Raw genomic sequence first — 16,679 nt, forward strand, 5'->3', positions numbered from 1 at the left:
GATAACGACAACAATTTCTTTTCTATTGAGCCTTTTTTATTTATTTTTAACTGGAATTCTAACACAGGCATTCCCTGCCAATCGGTTTCTTAGTTTCCATCGCAACGATGCTAGGGGAAGGCGTGGTCGCCGTGGTTACCTCTGGTCGTGCGACAGGTCCATGGCGCGGATGCCGGCGTCGCATCCCGGGTAGATGTAGAGCTGCTTGAAGTCGCAGGCCTGCCACACCTCCACCACGCCGTTGTCGCCGCCCGTCACCAGGTTCTGCCCGTCGCTGCTCAGCAGGATGGCCTGGTGGGATGCGGGGGTGGGGGTTGAATTGAGGTTAAAGGGGGTCATCTAGAACAGTGCATTTCAATTCTAGTACGATATTTGGCTCATCTACAACAATCGCAACTGATTCTAGAATATATAACTAATCCGAAACTATGTATTGTGATTGAAAAACTATATTTGGCTCATCTAGAATGATACGATTCAATACAAAAACAATATTTGATTTTCTAGCTCCTCTAGAACAACATGATACGATTCAAGGACAGTATTTGGCTCATCTTGAATGATACAATACGTTTAAAGAATAATATCTTGATTGTTTAAACCAATATGACTCGCTTCAAGGACAATACGTGGCTCATTTGCTAAGAAATGATTAGATTTTAAAAAAACATTTGGCTAATCTAGAAACATACAATTCCTAACTAATTCAAAAGCAATATTGAGCTAATCTTGAATGATAATTCAGTTCAAGGACAATATCTGGCTCATCTAGAACAATACAGGATGATTCAAGATGAGATCTGGCTCTAGAATGATGCAATTCAGTCTAGGAATTGTATTTGGCTCATCAGGAACAAAACAATTAAGATTCAAGAACGATATTTGGCTCATCTTGAATAATACAATTGGATTCAAGAATGATTTTTGGCTCATCTAGAATTACATGATTCTATTCAAGAACATTCACCATCTGGAAAGATACGCTTTAATTCAAGAACGACATTTGGTTCATCTAAAATGATAACATTTGGTTCAAGAACAGTTTATGGCAAATCTGGACAGATATAATGTGATTCAAGAACAAACGATAACATTTTATTTGACTCTTCTAGAATGACACTATACCATTCAAGACTGATATCTGGCTCGTATTGGGATGGGAAGGCTGGATAAAGATATGATTCGATTCAAGAATGATATCTGGCTCATCTCCAAAAATACATACAATAAGCTTCGAGACCGAGATACAGTTCATCTGAAACATGGCAAAACGTGTTTAAAGGGGGCGGTGAGCCTCACCCGCGTGGAATCGTTGACTTCCATCTCAGCCAGCAGCTTGCCGTTGATGCTGAAGTTACAGAAGCGTCCTCGCTCATAGTAGATGATGCAGTGGCCCTCGCTGGACACTGAGATCAGACGAGGCTGCTGGCACAGATCGGGACCCTCCAGGGCCCTCAGGAGGTCGCCCGTGATGGTGTGCACCAGGCACGGACCCTCTAAGGAGTCGCGAGACACACTTTTAGATGCAATCGCAGAGGCTTGGAGAGTGGTCACCTCAGTTCTTCAACGAGGGCGGCGTTTACCTTGAATTGTTTTTTTTTTTTTTTTTTTACCATAGACAATATGATAAGATTCACAAATGACTTTTAGCTCGCTAAGGATACGATACGATTCAATAAGTATATTTGACTCATCTAGAATGATACAATAAAAAAGTGATATATGGTTATCTAGAGTGATACTATTTGTTTCAAGAATGTGATTTAGTTCATTTAGATGAATACATTTTGATTCAAAAACAAGATTTTGGATATTCAAATCATCTAGTAGAACTACACAGAAATAAAAGAATTATTTGGCTCATCTAGAATGATTTGATACGGTTCAAGAGCAATAATTGGCTTATTTAGAGTGATACGATGTGATGCAAGAACAATATTTGTCTCTTCTAGAGGTCTATGATGCAAGTCAAGAATTCTATTGGGCTCATCTTGAATGATGCAATTCAAAAAACGGTATTTGACCAATCGTGAACTACACAATACCAATCAAGAACAATATTTGACTCATCTAGAACCCCACAATATGATTCAAGAATTATTTTTTGCTCATTTTGAATGAGTCGATGCAATTCAATAATATTTGTCTCTTCTTGAACTATGATGCGATTCAACAATCTTATTTGGTTCATCTGGAATGAAACAATTCAAGACTGGTACTAGAACACACAATACAAATCAGAAACAACATCAGACTCATCTAGAACCCTACAAGGTGATTCAAGAACAATATGACTCATTCTAATGATGATTCAAAAACAATCATCTACAATGCAACAATTGGTTTCACGAGCACTGTTTGGTTCACTTGAAACAATACATTGTGATTCAAGAACGGTATTTGGGATAAACAGCTTCTCTAGAACCCTACGATAGCAATTCAAGAAGGATATTTGTCGTACCTTTGGCCCCGCTAATGACTAATCCCAGCTCAGCACAGACGGACACGCACACCACCTCGTGGTCGTGTCCCGTCAGGACGGCTCGGGGGGCGGGATAGTCACCTGCGGTGAAAAAAAGTAAAAAAAACTGCTCTGTTCTGTTTCTCGTCAACACCCTCCAGGTCTCTACAATGCAGCACTCACTGTTGTTGGGGTTGTCCCCAATGATGTGATGCCGCCCGCTCCAGTACCACAGAAGAAGAGTGGCGTCTCTGGAGCCCGACACGATGTAGCAGTCTCCTCCGATGTAGGACTCAGAGCGGGCCAGACACGTCACCACGTCCCAGTGGCCAAAAACGATCTGGGTCAGCTTCCCTGTGGGGAACGTCAAAGGTCGAGCAGGCGGTCCGGAATATGAAGCCTCCGATGGGTCGTACCGGTTTCAGTGGAGTAAACCCGGAAGCTCTTGTCCCAGAAGCCGCACACCAGGATGTAGCGGTTGTCGGCCGTCACCACGAAACAGTGCGTGTTGATCTGGATGCTCTGGTCCACCAGGTCAGTGATCTGACGCTTGTTGGTACCAGAGTTGTTGGCTGGAAGGAACCGCGCAGACACTTTACTCAACACTTCCTGACATCCCTGCCACTTTACAGAAATGCTCTCTTCTGATAGGTTGAATACAAGAAGCACCCTGACCTATGAGAGGGTCCATCTCGATGGGAAGGTGGTGAGCCTGCTCCAGGGAATATCCCGGTGCACCTCGCAAACCTGGAAGCAGTCCAACACAACACATTGAAACAATATTTGGCTCATTTACAACAAGATTTGGATAAGCTAGAACAACGCAATATTTGTCAAAAGCAATATCTGGATCATTTAGAAGGATACGATTCTATTCCAGGACAGCCCGAAATGATTCAAAAATCATATTTGTCTCATCTGGAATGAAACGATTGAAGAAAAATATTTTGAATAATTGGAAACAAATAGGATATTTGGCCAATCTAGAATGATACTAGTCCGGTCGAGAATAATATTTGGCTTGTCAAGAACAATACTTGGCTAACATTTGGCTGATCAAGAACGATACAATATGACACAAGAACAATATTTGTCTCATCTAATATGATACAGTTCAATGCAAGAATGATATTTGGGACATTTTCCTAACCTGGAATGATATAATTGAAGAATGATATTTGAGATAGTTACCTCATCTGGTATAATACAATATGACTAAAGAACAATATTTAGCTGATCTGAAAAAAAAAAAAAAAAACATTCAAGAACAATATCTGGCATCTCAATATCGACACGATAAGATTCAAAAACGATATTCGTCGCAGCTAGACCGATACGTTTCAATTCAAGAACAATAGTTAGGATATTCTGCTTTTGTACAACAATAAAACTTGGAATTATACAATACAAATCAAGAACGACATTTATAACGAGATATTTATTTGGGCTCATTTAGAACCATACAAATTCTTTCAAGAAAACTAAATGGCTCATCTAGCTCGAAACAATTGCCATCAAGAACGATATTTGGCTCATCTAGAACGATATAATTTGATTCAAGAACACTAAATGGCTGGTCTTGATCGACAGGATTCCCTTCAATAACAATATTTGCCTCATTTCAGCGATACAATTTGATTAAAAAATGACATTTGGCTCAACTAGAAAGTCAACAATAGAATCCAAGAAAAATATTTGGGACAACTCCAAAATCTAAAATGATTCTATATGAATCAAGAATACATTTTCAGTCAAAAACACTGAATGGCTCATTTAGACTGACATGTTGAAGAACAGCATTTGGCATGTTTGACATATCTTGAAGGATACAATAGGACTCAAGAGCATCACTCTTGAACAATACTAAACAAAACAAAAACTAAATGTTGCTAGTCTACAACTACACTGTACAATTCAAGAAATGATATTTGTCTCCTCAAGAACTACTGATACATGTAAGTAAGTCTGCCAATCCGGTGTAGACAGACAGACAGCCAGACTGACCGACGGTGTTGTGCCAGCGGTTGACGGCGAAGAGGCGGCTGCATGTGACGGTGACGGCGGCGGGGATGCTAAGGTGAGGCAGCGTGTTGGCGGCCACGTGCGTGACGGGAGAGTTGGACGGGAACTTGAGCACCATGATCACGTCCTGCTGCATCTGATCCTTAAACATCAGAGGACTCTGAGGAAGGAAACACTGGTGAGACAGACAGAGAGAGCAAGGAAGAGGAAGACGAAGGGTACGGAAATGGAGGAAGAGACAGAACCAGGGAGGGAGGAGGGGCGGGAAAAAGGCAAGATTAGTGGGAGGCAAGGGTCACGGCAGGTTCACACCAAGGACCAAGGGATCGGGTCGACATGGAGGAAGCGTAGAGGCTAAACGACAACACTAGCATTAAAAAGGCTTCCAAAAGGAATAGCTTTCAAGCTTCGATGTGAGACAGAAATCGGAAAACACAGTCCGAAAGTCTGAAGAAAACGAGTTGACAACTGTCACAAGCAGTGAGGTGACAAGAAAACTATTGTTTTTATGCTTTGATCTTTGCTACTTCAAATGGCCTCAATGATATCATTCAAAATTAACAGGATTCTCGAAATCAGGGAAAATAATCTCTGTATCACCTTGACTGAAACATTTGTGCCGTTTTCCTTTTTATCCCAGCAACTTCTTCATATATCATTCAAAAAATCAACAGGTGTCTTGCGCCGATGCAGAGCGAATGCTTCAAAATAAAGAGAGAATCTCTTTCTCTCAGTGTCACATTTAACAACAAAATCCAATTTTTTCTTTCGCCCCAGCTACTTCTGCAGATGTCATTGAAAATCAACAAGGGGTCTTTTCCGTAGCGGAAAGAAAGATGTCGCTCTGTTTCAAAAAGGTTGGCGACCCCTGCCTTATGTGCTACGAAAATCCCCCCAGCTAAGTCAACTTGTGTTGTTTCACGAGCGTAAACAAATAAACGTTGTATGTCAGTGTTCAATGTGCCAGTGATGTATATCAACCAAGTTATTAAACTCGCTTGTGGACAACGGCGAGGTAGACCGGTGACGTGTGCGCGTCTCACCAGATGCATGGCGGAGGATCGGGGCGGGTGCGGCTCGATGAGCAGCTGCGATGGGATCTGCCCGCACGCCTGAATCTGCGCCTCCATCACCTGCACGGACACAAGCATCATAAAAGTGTCAGTCGCCGGCTCGTCCGAACCTCGACGGGTTACGGTGACCCATCCGCCGACCTCCCGCTGCGCCGCGTCCAGGTTGTCCAGGTTGATGCCGCCCTCGTAGGACAGGAAGTTGAAGACGTTGAGCGCCCGCACAGCCTCGGGGCCCCGTTGCTTGTATCCGAAGATCAGGTCGATCCACTGGTGCAGCTGGCACGACACGAACTCGCTTTCCAGCGCCTAGACGGGCAGCGGGGAGGACCGCTTTAAGACCATGCCGACGCATGACGCTCTACGCCACGTTCACCATAAAGCCCGCCTCACCATGCGGTTGATGCGCACAAAGTCTTCGGGCTTTTTGGCCCAGACGGGCAACTCCACGTCGCAGACCGGCAAGCCGTCGTCGCGCACGCCCAGCTCGTACTCGTTGCTGTTGACGAACATCTCCGGCAGGTAGTAAAACTCCGGGATCAGCTCCTGCGGAAGCACCACAGTGGCGTCACACGGCGTACCTGACCAAGCAGACGCCTCGACGCGCCGTCTTACAGTCACGTCCGCCGTGTCCCGCTGGCAGTTCCTCCACGAGCGACCGATGCCCGAAAAAGATCGGTCTGCGTGGTCGAACTTGCCGTCGTTGGCGTTGAGGAAGAAGGTGGTGAAGGGCTCCTGTGGACAAACACACATGATGGTTGCACTTGACTGACTTTCACTTGGTATTCTTGAGACTTGACATGAGTACGTGACTCTTCAACTACATGACAAGTCAATTGACATTTGAAATCCTGAATTTTCAAGTTCAAGTTCAGTTTCAAGTTTTCATGTGCCATTTGTTTGGGCAAGTTACTTTTTTGTGTAGTGCGCAAACCTGGCAACACACCGGTAGGCTTTGGTGCGGATAACTTCTGCTTTAGCAACATTAACAAAGCTTCCACACGGGAGGGCCAGAGCCCAGATTCGAACCTCTTACCTAATAACGGTAAGGCAGACGCTTTAATCAATTGTCCACCGTGCTACCGGTTTTCTTGCCCTCAAGATAGTCAAATCAACCTAGTGTCACATTTAAGAAAGAAATATACTGTTCTCCTCTGCGCAAGCAGCAACCAAAGCCCCTATTGCTGTATCTCACTATTCTGAGCATCCACATGAGGGTGGAGTGCGCCGTGGAGTAGAGGGTGGCGTAGTGGTCGGGCGGCGCGCTGTCGTCCTCCCACGTCTCGTAGCGCTCGGCGTAGAACGCAGCTCGCTTAGGGTTCAAAGCACCGATGGGCTGCAGGAAATCAGAGAATGTAAAAAAAACGGGTCGATATGAATTACAGTTATACATTTGTGCCGGGCGTGGCTTCTTGAGACCTTTGTGGATCTACTCATGTTTGACATGCCTATCAAATTTTGTGTGCCGAAGGGAAACTGAAAAGCAATGTTTTCATGTTTTACGGAGCGTCGTGAAATTTTGCTGCCATGCCCCGCCCACACGGAATAACCAAAGCGCAAATGTTTCGAAATTTAGCATTGTCCATCTGTCTTACATATGAAATCCCAATATGGTAGCAATCACAAAAAAAACAAGGACGAGTCAGTCTTTGAAGGACTGCTGATGTCTACCAAATTTCAGTAAGACAGTCTTTTAGAGGCTGAATGTTTTGAAAAAAACATTTCGTTAAGCTCTGATCTCAGGTTTTTCCAGTCAAACTTGACCACTATGCTCCATCCACACACAGTAACGAAAACGTGAACGTTCCACAATTTAGCATCACCCATCTGTCTAGTATACAAGGTTCAAATTAGCTAGCACTTCAACAAAATCTCTAAGACAAGTCACTCTTTGAAGGAAAAAAAAATAAAAAATTGCCATTTCTAAGCATCATAGCTGGCGTGTGTCTTTTCAGGCACGGCTTGTTGAGACTTTTTTGTGGGTCTACTCATGATAGACAAGCCTGCTAAAGTTTATGTTGTCAGTGAAACTGGCTTAGGGGGGGATGACATTTCGAGACATTTGCGCAGGTTTGTCTGTGAAGGTCACCTGGAGAAGACCAAATTGAGCCTAAATTGGCTGCTTCAAACCAACATGCCAGACTTCCTGTGTCTTTTTAGGCGTGGTTTCTAGCTAATAACGTCATCTACAGTTGTATGCCTACAGGACTTGTGACTCTTCACAGCTAATGAGTTTCCATCACATAATGGTGGGAAACAGTATGAGCGCCTAAACCTTGGAAAGGTCCCGGAAGTTGCCAGGCAACGTGAGATCCAGCTCCTCCGAGTCGTAGTTGGTCAGCACCCAGGGGAAGACGGGGTACTGGTTCAGGTCGTTGTACGTCCTCCCTGTGGACGCCAACAGAATGTGGGGCTCATTAGCGTGATCCTCATTAAAGAGCTTTCAAAAGAAGATTGAAGGATTGTGTGACATTTTTAAGGATCATTAAGGCCGTCGTTATAATGTAAATGTGTCTCCTTGCATACTTGTACATTAGGTTTGATGAAGACTACATATTGTCTTTGATGTTCCCGAAAAGCATGCACTGTACACATTAGCTGTTGTTGACCTGAGATAGTTTTTTTTTTTTATGTTAAAAAGAAAACACGTCCGCTCGGTTCCTCGAAGAGTAAATTGTCTTCAGTATATCACAAATAAAAGTACAGTGGTGCCTCCACTTACGACTTCCATTGATTTCAATGGGGAAACATGATATAAGAGCATAGTAAAATGATGTAAACTTGTAAGTCAAGGCACCACTGTACACTACGTTTAAGAAGTTCATTTAAGTATACTGTATATGATGCTTCCATAAACAAGTATGCTTTATGTTCAATTATCTCGAATATAGAAAGTCAAATACACTAGGTTTTTGAAGACTTGAGACTGTCTTTGATATTTATGAAAAATAAGTACTGTATGTTAGTTGTAACTGAAGATTAGAAACATTACGTTTTTACTTTCTTGGAAAATTCTGTTTTCAGTGTATCCCAAAACACACACTCTAGATTTGTCAAAGACTCAACAGTGTCTTTGATGTGAATGAAAATGTTTCTTTGAAGACTCCAAATTGTCTTGGATGTTTGCCAAAATCTTTTCTTTTTTTTTCCAAACCTTTCTTCTGTATATGCCAAAATACTTTGTCTTTGATGTTAGTTTCTTTGAAGGTGTACAATTCTTTGATGTTTGAAAATGCATGTGTTCATTTCTTTGAAGACTACATTTTCTTCAACGTATTGAAAAACAATGATGCAAAGTTGATTTTAAGTCGATACAAAAACATCCGCACACGCTGCATTAATGTCTGATGTTTCTGAAAAACAAGTACGCTAGGTTCATTTAAGACCTGAAATTGTCTGTGGTCTTTCTGAACACACGTATTCTAGCTTTGAGGGCTCCAAACTGTCTTTAATGTTTAAAAAAAAATGAATAGGCTATTTTCTTTGAATACTCTATAAATTGTCTGATGTTTACGAAAAACCGCTATGCTAGGTTGCTGCGCTAACCTGCGATGGTGTTGAGGAACATCAAGTACTCAAAATTGGAGATCTCCCTGCGCTGCCAACGCTGCGTCATGTTGGAAGACTTGAAGAGCTGACGCGGCGTGGCCAGCGAGATCCGTCTACACGTACAACACAAACAAACACATCAGCGGTGAAAGACAACAATATCGGTCAGCCATTTTCAGTCTGCACGTACCTGGCCTGAGGCAGACCATAGCTGGTTCCGACGCCCACCCGCGGGAGACTGTAGACCACCCTCTTGACCGTGGCCTGGTCGGGGAAGTTGAACATCACCGAGGCTGGCAAGAAAGGGGACAATTGTTACAATTCACATGGCTGATCATTCAAAGAGGCATGTTTTTCTATGTGGCAGGTGAAATTTGGCAACCCAAATTCTTCCCAATCTAGCATCGTCCATCGGTCTAGTCTACATTGTTCCAAGATGGTAGTCATCCATGGCGAAACATTGCCAAATTGACCCTAAAAAACAAAATGGCAGAACTCCTGTTTGTTTTATGGCACGGGTTCTTGAGACTTGCTAAGAGAAACTGGCTGCGGGGGCCGAATTGTCAAAATGGTGAGTAAAATGTCGGTGCAATGCCCCAAAATGGCCTAAAATGCTATCTTACTTCTGTTGGCCATGAAAACCTCCAGACCCGTGTTGTGCAGCAGGTAGCGTCTGGAGAACACAGCTCGGATCTCGCTGAACATCCACTTGCCGTGCAGACCCTCCGAGTAGGCCAGCACCTGTACACCCGATAGAGCAACAATGACAATATCACAACAACGCCAGCTTGGTGCCACACGCGTTGCGTTTGTTCGTCCTTGCCTTAGCGTCAGACTTCTTGAAGGCAGGGTCATCCTCGTCCACCTCAAAGTAGATCTCGGTGGTGGTGATGGAGAGCGTGCCGCGGGCCACCACCACCGGCGCTACTAGCTGCGCCGGCGTGCTCAGCACCACAGGGCCTGCAGGGAGTAAAAAGTTCAGTTCAGGTTCACTGTGGGTGTTGATTAGTATCGTTGAAATTTGTTTTGTGATACTTGTGCAAATCAGTGGGAAAAAAACTTGGTTCGTTGGTCTTTTAACTTGTTTTTGCCTTTAAAAAAAAATCTGTAAAAACTGGATCTTATGATTTTTTTAATTGACTAATAAATGGTTTGATTGTCATTTGTGTGATTGTGTTAATAATGATCTCTTCTACTGTTAGTCTGCTTACACTTGAAACCAACACAACTTGCCTCTGGACGTAAAAAGTCGCGGGCGGAAAGGCACTAGACATAAAAGACAGTTCAGTCACCAGAGGCCACTGAAAACGAGCGAGCGCAAGACCGCCGCAATGGTCTTACCCGCGAGGTTGTCGATCTCTTTTTCCTGCAGCAGGCTGACGGCGTCGTCGTCGCCCTCCAGCATCAACTCGGCCTCTGGGTTCTGCGCCACCACCGAGTGGCTACGGAAGGTCTTCTTTGACTTGACGCCCTCCTCTTCTTCCTCCGTGCCTGGTTCGAGAAGACGGGAAACCGTGAGAAGCTTGTGCACATGCCCAAAGTCATGAACAGCAGGAGAGACGGACATTGATGATACTTTCAAGCGAAAAAAAACATGTTTTTGTTATTATGTCATTATATGAAGATCTATAGAAAATATCATTACAGATCTGGAAAGCCCTCATGAGCCAAGACACCTAATTTGAGGTATGAATCAATACGGTTTTTGACCTCATTACGGATCATATTTTTGAGCTTAAAAACATGTTTTAGAGATTTTACATCATTCTACAAGGACATTGAAAAAATAATTACATATCCAGGAAGGCCTCATCAACACCTTTGATTTGTGGTTTTACTCCATGTGGACACTCCTTTGTTACGAGTCACATTTTCGAGCTTAAAAAAAAAAGGTTTTTTTGGGTATTACGTCATTCATCACGGTCTTGTTGAAAAAATAATTACGGACCTGCAAAGCCCTCACCAGGACCTTTAATTTGAGGTACGACTCAATGTAGTTCGTTGCAAAATTTTTGACATCTTTATGAGTCACATTTTCAAAATTAAAAAACATTTTTACTTGGCTATTATGTTGTCCTATGAGGGCTTATTGATAAGATATGTAAAGATTTGCAAAGCTCATTTTATATATATATATATATATATATATATATATATATATATATATATATATATATATATATATATATATATATATATATATATATTTTTTTTTTTTTTTTTGGGGTGTGTTTTATGTGTTTGACATTGAACCTTGACCTTCAAACTTTGCCATGTAAAAAAACACTAAAACTCACCGTAGTCATCGAGACATTTGAGCGCCACGTCGGCGTGCGTGGACCCGAAGGCATTTCTCACGAATCTCCTCCTCCTGCGCAGGTCGTCCTCCCAGTAGTCCAGACGCCAGAAGTCGTGCAATTGGCTAAAAGAGACAAGGGCCAAAAAAAAGCAGTCTGATTGTGATACTGTGGTAAAAACTGATTCAGTTAAGTTGTAGTCTTTCCAAGGAAAAGAAATGTCACAACAGTAGGAGGATGAAGTTCCATTTCTCTGGAGTCTTTCAGCTAGAAAATAAGTATATATACATATACTGACAAACAAACATATAATGAGCCACTGACCTCTGCGACATGGTGCCCCAGGCTCCGTGCTTATTGGTCAGAATGTTGAGGATCTTCTGCTTGAGCTGGTTGGCTGTCACGTGGTCTCGGTGCTTGGCAGCGCTGATCAGGTGGTCGCACATCTTCTCCTCCTCGCGACGGTCGCCCGCGTACTGGGCGCAGTTCGACTGCAAAACAATTTTTTGGTAACATTTGTATTGTAAATGTTTGAAATCACAGCCTCGGGAGGAAGGGGTGTATGACACGCGTGTGGAAAAAGTCGTACCTTTCCAGATAAAAAGTCATATTTCATTCCAGAAAAGGCATACTGTGTGAAATTAAGTTTTTTGTTTGTTTGTTTTTTCCTCTACAGAAACAACAAAAAACAACCCCCAACAACAAAAAACTATTTTATTCAGAACTTTTTAAAAGATAAAAAGTACTATTTTATTCCAGGAAAAGTTAAATTTCCCTACAAAAGGAATATTTTTCAAAATAAATTGGTGTATTTTTCCAAAATTGTCTGAAAGATGAAAAGGAGTATTGATGAAAAGGAGTATTGAAAGTGCAATTGTTTAAGATAAAAAGATGTATTTTTTCCAAAATTATTTAAAAATCGTAGCATTTATTCATGAAACAAATATATATATTCATGACAACTTTTTTTAAATTTATTTTTTTAGAAAAAGGCATATTTTTCCCAAGATAAAAAACATTTTTTTTTCCTTTCAAATTTAAACATTCCTTCTAAACAGCATGACAAAGATTTCTAGTAAATACTGAGCATGGGCAGCAAGGATACGCCCCCACGTACCTCAAACTCGGCATGCTTGTGCACATCTTCGGCTCGCTGGCGGTTCAAGATGAACTCTGCTTCGTTGGCTACGCGCACGATGTGATCCTTCATGGCGTGACACAGCAGTCTGACAAAACACGGGCACACACGTACATGACACACACAAAGTAGGACTCCAATCAGTTATTGAGAACCTCATTCAACAATTAAAAAGAAGTATTAGGGAAGTACTTAACTAAAAGAAAAAAATATATATAATGTGGGAAAAAACAAACTTTTGTTTCTTCGAAAAATATTTGTGAGTACCAGATTAAAGTTTAAAAACTTGTCATCTCGCAACAATAAAGTTGTATTTTTCAAAACAAAAAGCTGTTGCTGTTTTCTTTAGATAAATAGTTATGTATTGTCAAGAAAAAAAAATTTCGTAAAAAATTGTGATTCTTCTGAGAAAATTAAAAGAGATTAAAATAGAAATGTTTGGGAAGAAACATTTTAAAATATCATTATACTCTGATTTGTTTTTGTAATATTGGGGGAATAAACTGTTAAAAATGAAGTTATATTTTCTTAGATTAGAAATTGTATTCTATTAGATAAAAAGTTTTATTTCTTTCAAGGAAAATAGAAGTCTTAAAAAAAATCTTAGGAGGAAAAAAAACATCAAATTTTCCGAGGCAAGTCATTAAAACATTTTGAAGAAAAAAAAAACATTTCCAAAATGAAAAGGCCCATTTAAAAAAAAAAAAAAATCTATATAAAAAAAAAATATATATATATATATATATATATAATGTATATCTCTATTATATTCTAACATTTTTTTTTAGATTGATGTCATTTTTTAATATTAATCTCTAATCTAAGAGTGAAGTGAAGAATGAACAAAAAATATAATAGGAGAAAAAAAGGCATTTTTCAAGACATAAATTCTTATTCATATCACAAAACAGTGATTATAATACACAAATACAGCTGTACTTTTTTAAGAACAAAAAGTCTTTGAGAATTTTTTTTTAACTAAATCTTTTAAGAAATAAAGATGACATTTTATGGAGAATCAAGTCTAAATTACAAAATGTATTTTTTTCCTAATTGACTTTAATTGTAAGATTACGTTTTTATTAGTGTAAACAAAAGTGAAAGACTTCATTTTTTTTTGTGTTAAAAAAAATCATTGATTAAAACAGCAACCCTAAATGCATTTCAACTCTCAACTTTTTGTGTTTGTTTTTAGCACAAATCCCACTAGATGTTTGTGAGTGCCATTTACTGTAGTTACCTTCCTTCATTGATGAGCTCAATGAAAGCCAGTCCTGCATTCTTCTGGATGGAATTCTGCCATTCCTAAAACACAACAAATGCTCATTTACATCTTACAATAAACGAGTGCTGCTTTTTGGATGTCACCGCGGAGAGGCTGTAGAGGAGGTAGCTGCTAAAAGCTAAGAGCAGCGCACATTAGCCGGATGCTAATGGTGCTTTTGGGGCCTCCAAGGACACACGAGGTAGAGCATCTCCCATTACGTGATCGATATCTGGGCTTGGGTTTCCTCTCCTGGGCCTCTAATGGTGGGAAGGCCTGAGCATGCCCGGGTAACACTACACGAGGGAGGAGGAGGAAGGGAGGAGGAGGAGGAGGAGGGAAGTGAAAGGCACAACCAGACGTTCCCTGATGGACCAGACGGGAATGGACCTCCAGACAAGAACATGGAAGGACTTAAAGACACTATTAGGAACATTAACATCACTTTTTTTGAAGAGAAAGAGCAAAATGGGTGAAGGTAAGTTCCTTTTCAGTCTATACCGGTTCTGAATGCAATGACTCAAAACGAACGAGACCTCCACTAAGGCCAACCAACACCGAATTCCGAGATGCACATCACCTGTGTAGGTCTGAACTGTGGTTTTTGTACTCAAGCTTTACATAGAAAGTCAATCTTTTAATACATTATTGTTTCACATCAGAAGACATATTTATTCATTCTCATCATTATGTTTCATTTTCAGTTATATGTATGTGAAAGTGTTTTTCCTTTATAAAGTCATATTTTCTATATTAAAAGTATTTCCCCAAAAGAGCCTTTTTTTTTTTTTAGCTGAAGGCTGTATTTTTCCAGAGTTTTTTCCCAAGAAAATGCCCCCCCTCTCCCCGGAAAAAAGTCAGTTATCAATTTTAATTAAAGAAGTTTTCCCCAGAAAAAAAAGTTTTTTAAAACATCATAATCATAGGTGAATCCCAAAGCTGGGAGAAGTCACATGGTTTGTTAATTATACAAAATTATTTAGGTAACAAATATTTTTACTTTCCAAAAAAATACTTAGGGGAAAAATGTAAAAAACATCAATAAAAGTAGGAAAAAAATCTGCATCCACACATAATTTAATTATTTCTTTGCATTTTGTTCAGTTTTATTTTGTATTTTTCGTAATGGGTGAAGAAGCGATTTTTACTCCCTGATGGAGTCTGTGACCCAGGAAGATTGTCTTGACGAACATACATATTGTATTACATCTGCAATGCGCCGCTTAGACACAGGCTGCAGGGCGAATCAATAAACACGAAGGCCTCTCATGCCTGCATTGAAAACTGACCTGAGACCAATGCCTATCTCCAAATAAGAACTGACCTGTGAGCAGTCAGTCGATTTTTACGTGAAAACTGACCTGAGAGCAGAGCAGCATGACGAGCTCCACCACCGACGTGCTGGACTTCATACACACCAGACCTGCAGTGCGTGGAGACACTTAGTCAGAAGTCTTTCTGATCTCACACACACACACACCCTGCCGAAAGACCCAAAATACCATCAGTAGTTGTCCAAATTGAAGAGTTTATAAAAAGCATGCGACAGAGAAGACAAAACCAACAAGATCAGAAGAGGAAGAGAAGAGAAGAAGTTGAAAAAGAGAAGAAGAGGAAGTCATGAAGGCAGTGGAGGACAAGAACAGGACGCCAAAAAGCAGGTGAGTAGCAGGAAGAGTGAAACGCATATTTAAGGATCATCAATAACAATAATAAAATATAGTAATAATAATATGATTAGCATTAGCTGATGCTAGATTAAAAGAAAGCACGTCATACCTGCTTGGTGAATGAGTGAAGCAGCCAGCTCGAAGACAACAAAACACACTCACTCTGTCACTCAAGCACTCACTCATCAATTATTCACTCGCACACTCACTCACTCACTCACCTATCCAAACACTTGTTCACCTATCCACTCATTCACTAATTCATTCAGCTTTCCAATCACTTTCTCACCCACTCACTCAAGACTGTGTGTGGACACGGTGGTGCGTGCGAGAGCAGACGCGTATAGTAATAAGGTTTGTTGTACAGCACCTGTACCTTCAATGAGCAACTCCTGCCCATGACTACCCAGCAGCGTGCGGGACAGGAAGGGCGCAAAGTCCACAAAGATTTCCCTCAGCAGCGGCGCCACCTTCTCCAGAGCTCGCTCCAGCTTGGTGGTGATGCTGCAGGGGACACACGGCGAGCAAACCGCGTTAGCCCACCGGCGACGTCGTTGTCGGGTGAAGGGGTCGAACATGCGGGGACAAGGGGGATGAGGCAAAACAAGAGGCAGGGAAGAAAGACACACAAGTCGCACACACACGCACTTGCAGGGCTGGGCGAGATCTCCTTAAAATCAAACATCTGATTTATTATTTTTTTTTTTTCCCACTAAATCTAATTTCTAATGGATTTTTTTTCAACTTTACACAAATTGAACACATTTTTCATTCATTGATTATTCACTTATTTCATTTAATTGTTTAATTGGTTGATTGTGAATACATTTAAAATATATAAAATAAACATATGTACATTAAAAATTGTTCAGTTCATTTATGTAATTAAATAGTTAATTTGTTGCAAATGGCACACAACACAAACATTGTACAGTTTTACATATACAATGAACAATTGTTGATTTTATTAAATAGTGTAAATGGTTAATTAAATATAACATTTTTATGAAAATGATTCTTTTTATGAAAATAACACATAAGTTTAACTTTCAGTTTTAACCAGGCTCTTATGTCCATTTTGAAAATCAAATGTGGCCCTTGAGCATAAAAGCTTCATCCCTGGTTGGAAATAGTCACCACCTACAGGTCTGGGGTACAACTGCAACAACTCTCGCTCATAATTCTGAAAACTTTATGGCAATAAATAC

At 40.8% G+C, this 16,679-nt stretch overlaps 1 protein-coding gene across 1 annotated transcript in view; it reads right to left on the reverse strand.

The window, feature by feature from the left end:
- The window catches only part of nbeaa (neurobeachin a), a 67,729-nt gene that overhangs the window by 1,539 nt on the left and 49,511 nt on the right, over positions 1-16,679 (reverse strand). The window contains 24 exon segments of the mRNA XM_061701886.1: positions 140-291; positions 1,300-1,496; positions 2,462-2,563; positions 2,645-2,815; positions 2,878-3,033; positions 3,137-3,208; positions 4,466-4,658; positions 5,527-5,616; positions 5,698-5,862; positions 5,947-6,099; positions 6,169-6,288; positions 6,749-6,889; positions 7,829-7,941; positions 9,100-9,215; positions 9,293-9,395; positions 9,726-9,843; positions 9,926-10,062; positions 10,444-10,593; positions 11,400-11,524; positions 11,724-11,890; positions 12,517-12,625; positions 13,778-13,842; positions 15,163-15,224; positions 15,848-15,975. Coding sequence (XP_061557870.1) covers positions 140-291; positions 1,300-1,496; positions 2,462-2,563; positions 2,645-2,815; positions 2,878-3,033; positions 3,137-3,208; positions 4,466-4,658; positions 5,527-5,616; positions 5,698-5,862; positions 5,947-6,099; positions 6,169-6,288; positions 6,749-6,889; positions 7,829-7,941; positions 9,100-9,215; positions 9,293-9,395; positions 9,726-9,843; positions 9,926-10,062; positions 10,444-10,593; positions 11,400-11,524; positions 11,724-11,890; positions 12,517-12,625; positions 13,778-13,842; positions 15,163-15,224; positions 15,848-15,975 — 3,105 coding nt within the window.

This window comes from Phycodurus eques, chromosome 17 (assembly GCF_024500275.1).
Source record: "Phycodurus eques isolate BA_2022a chromosome 17, UOR_Pequ_1.1, whole genome shotgun sequence".
Taxonomy (NCBI): Eukaryota; Metazoa; Chordata; class Actinopteri; order Syngnathiformes; family Syngnathidae; genus Phycodurus; species Phycodurus eques.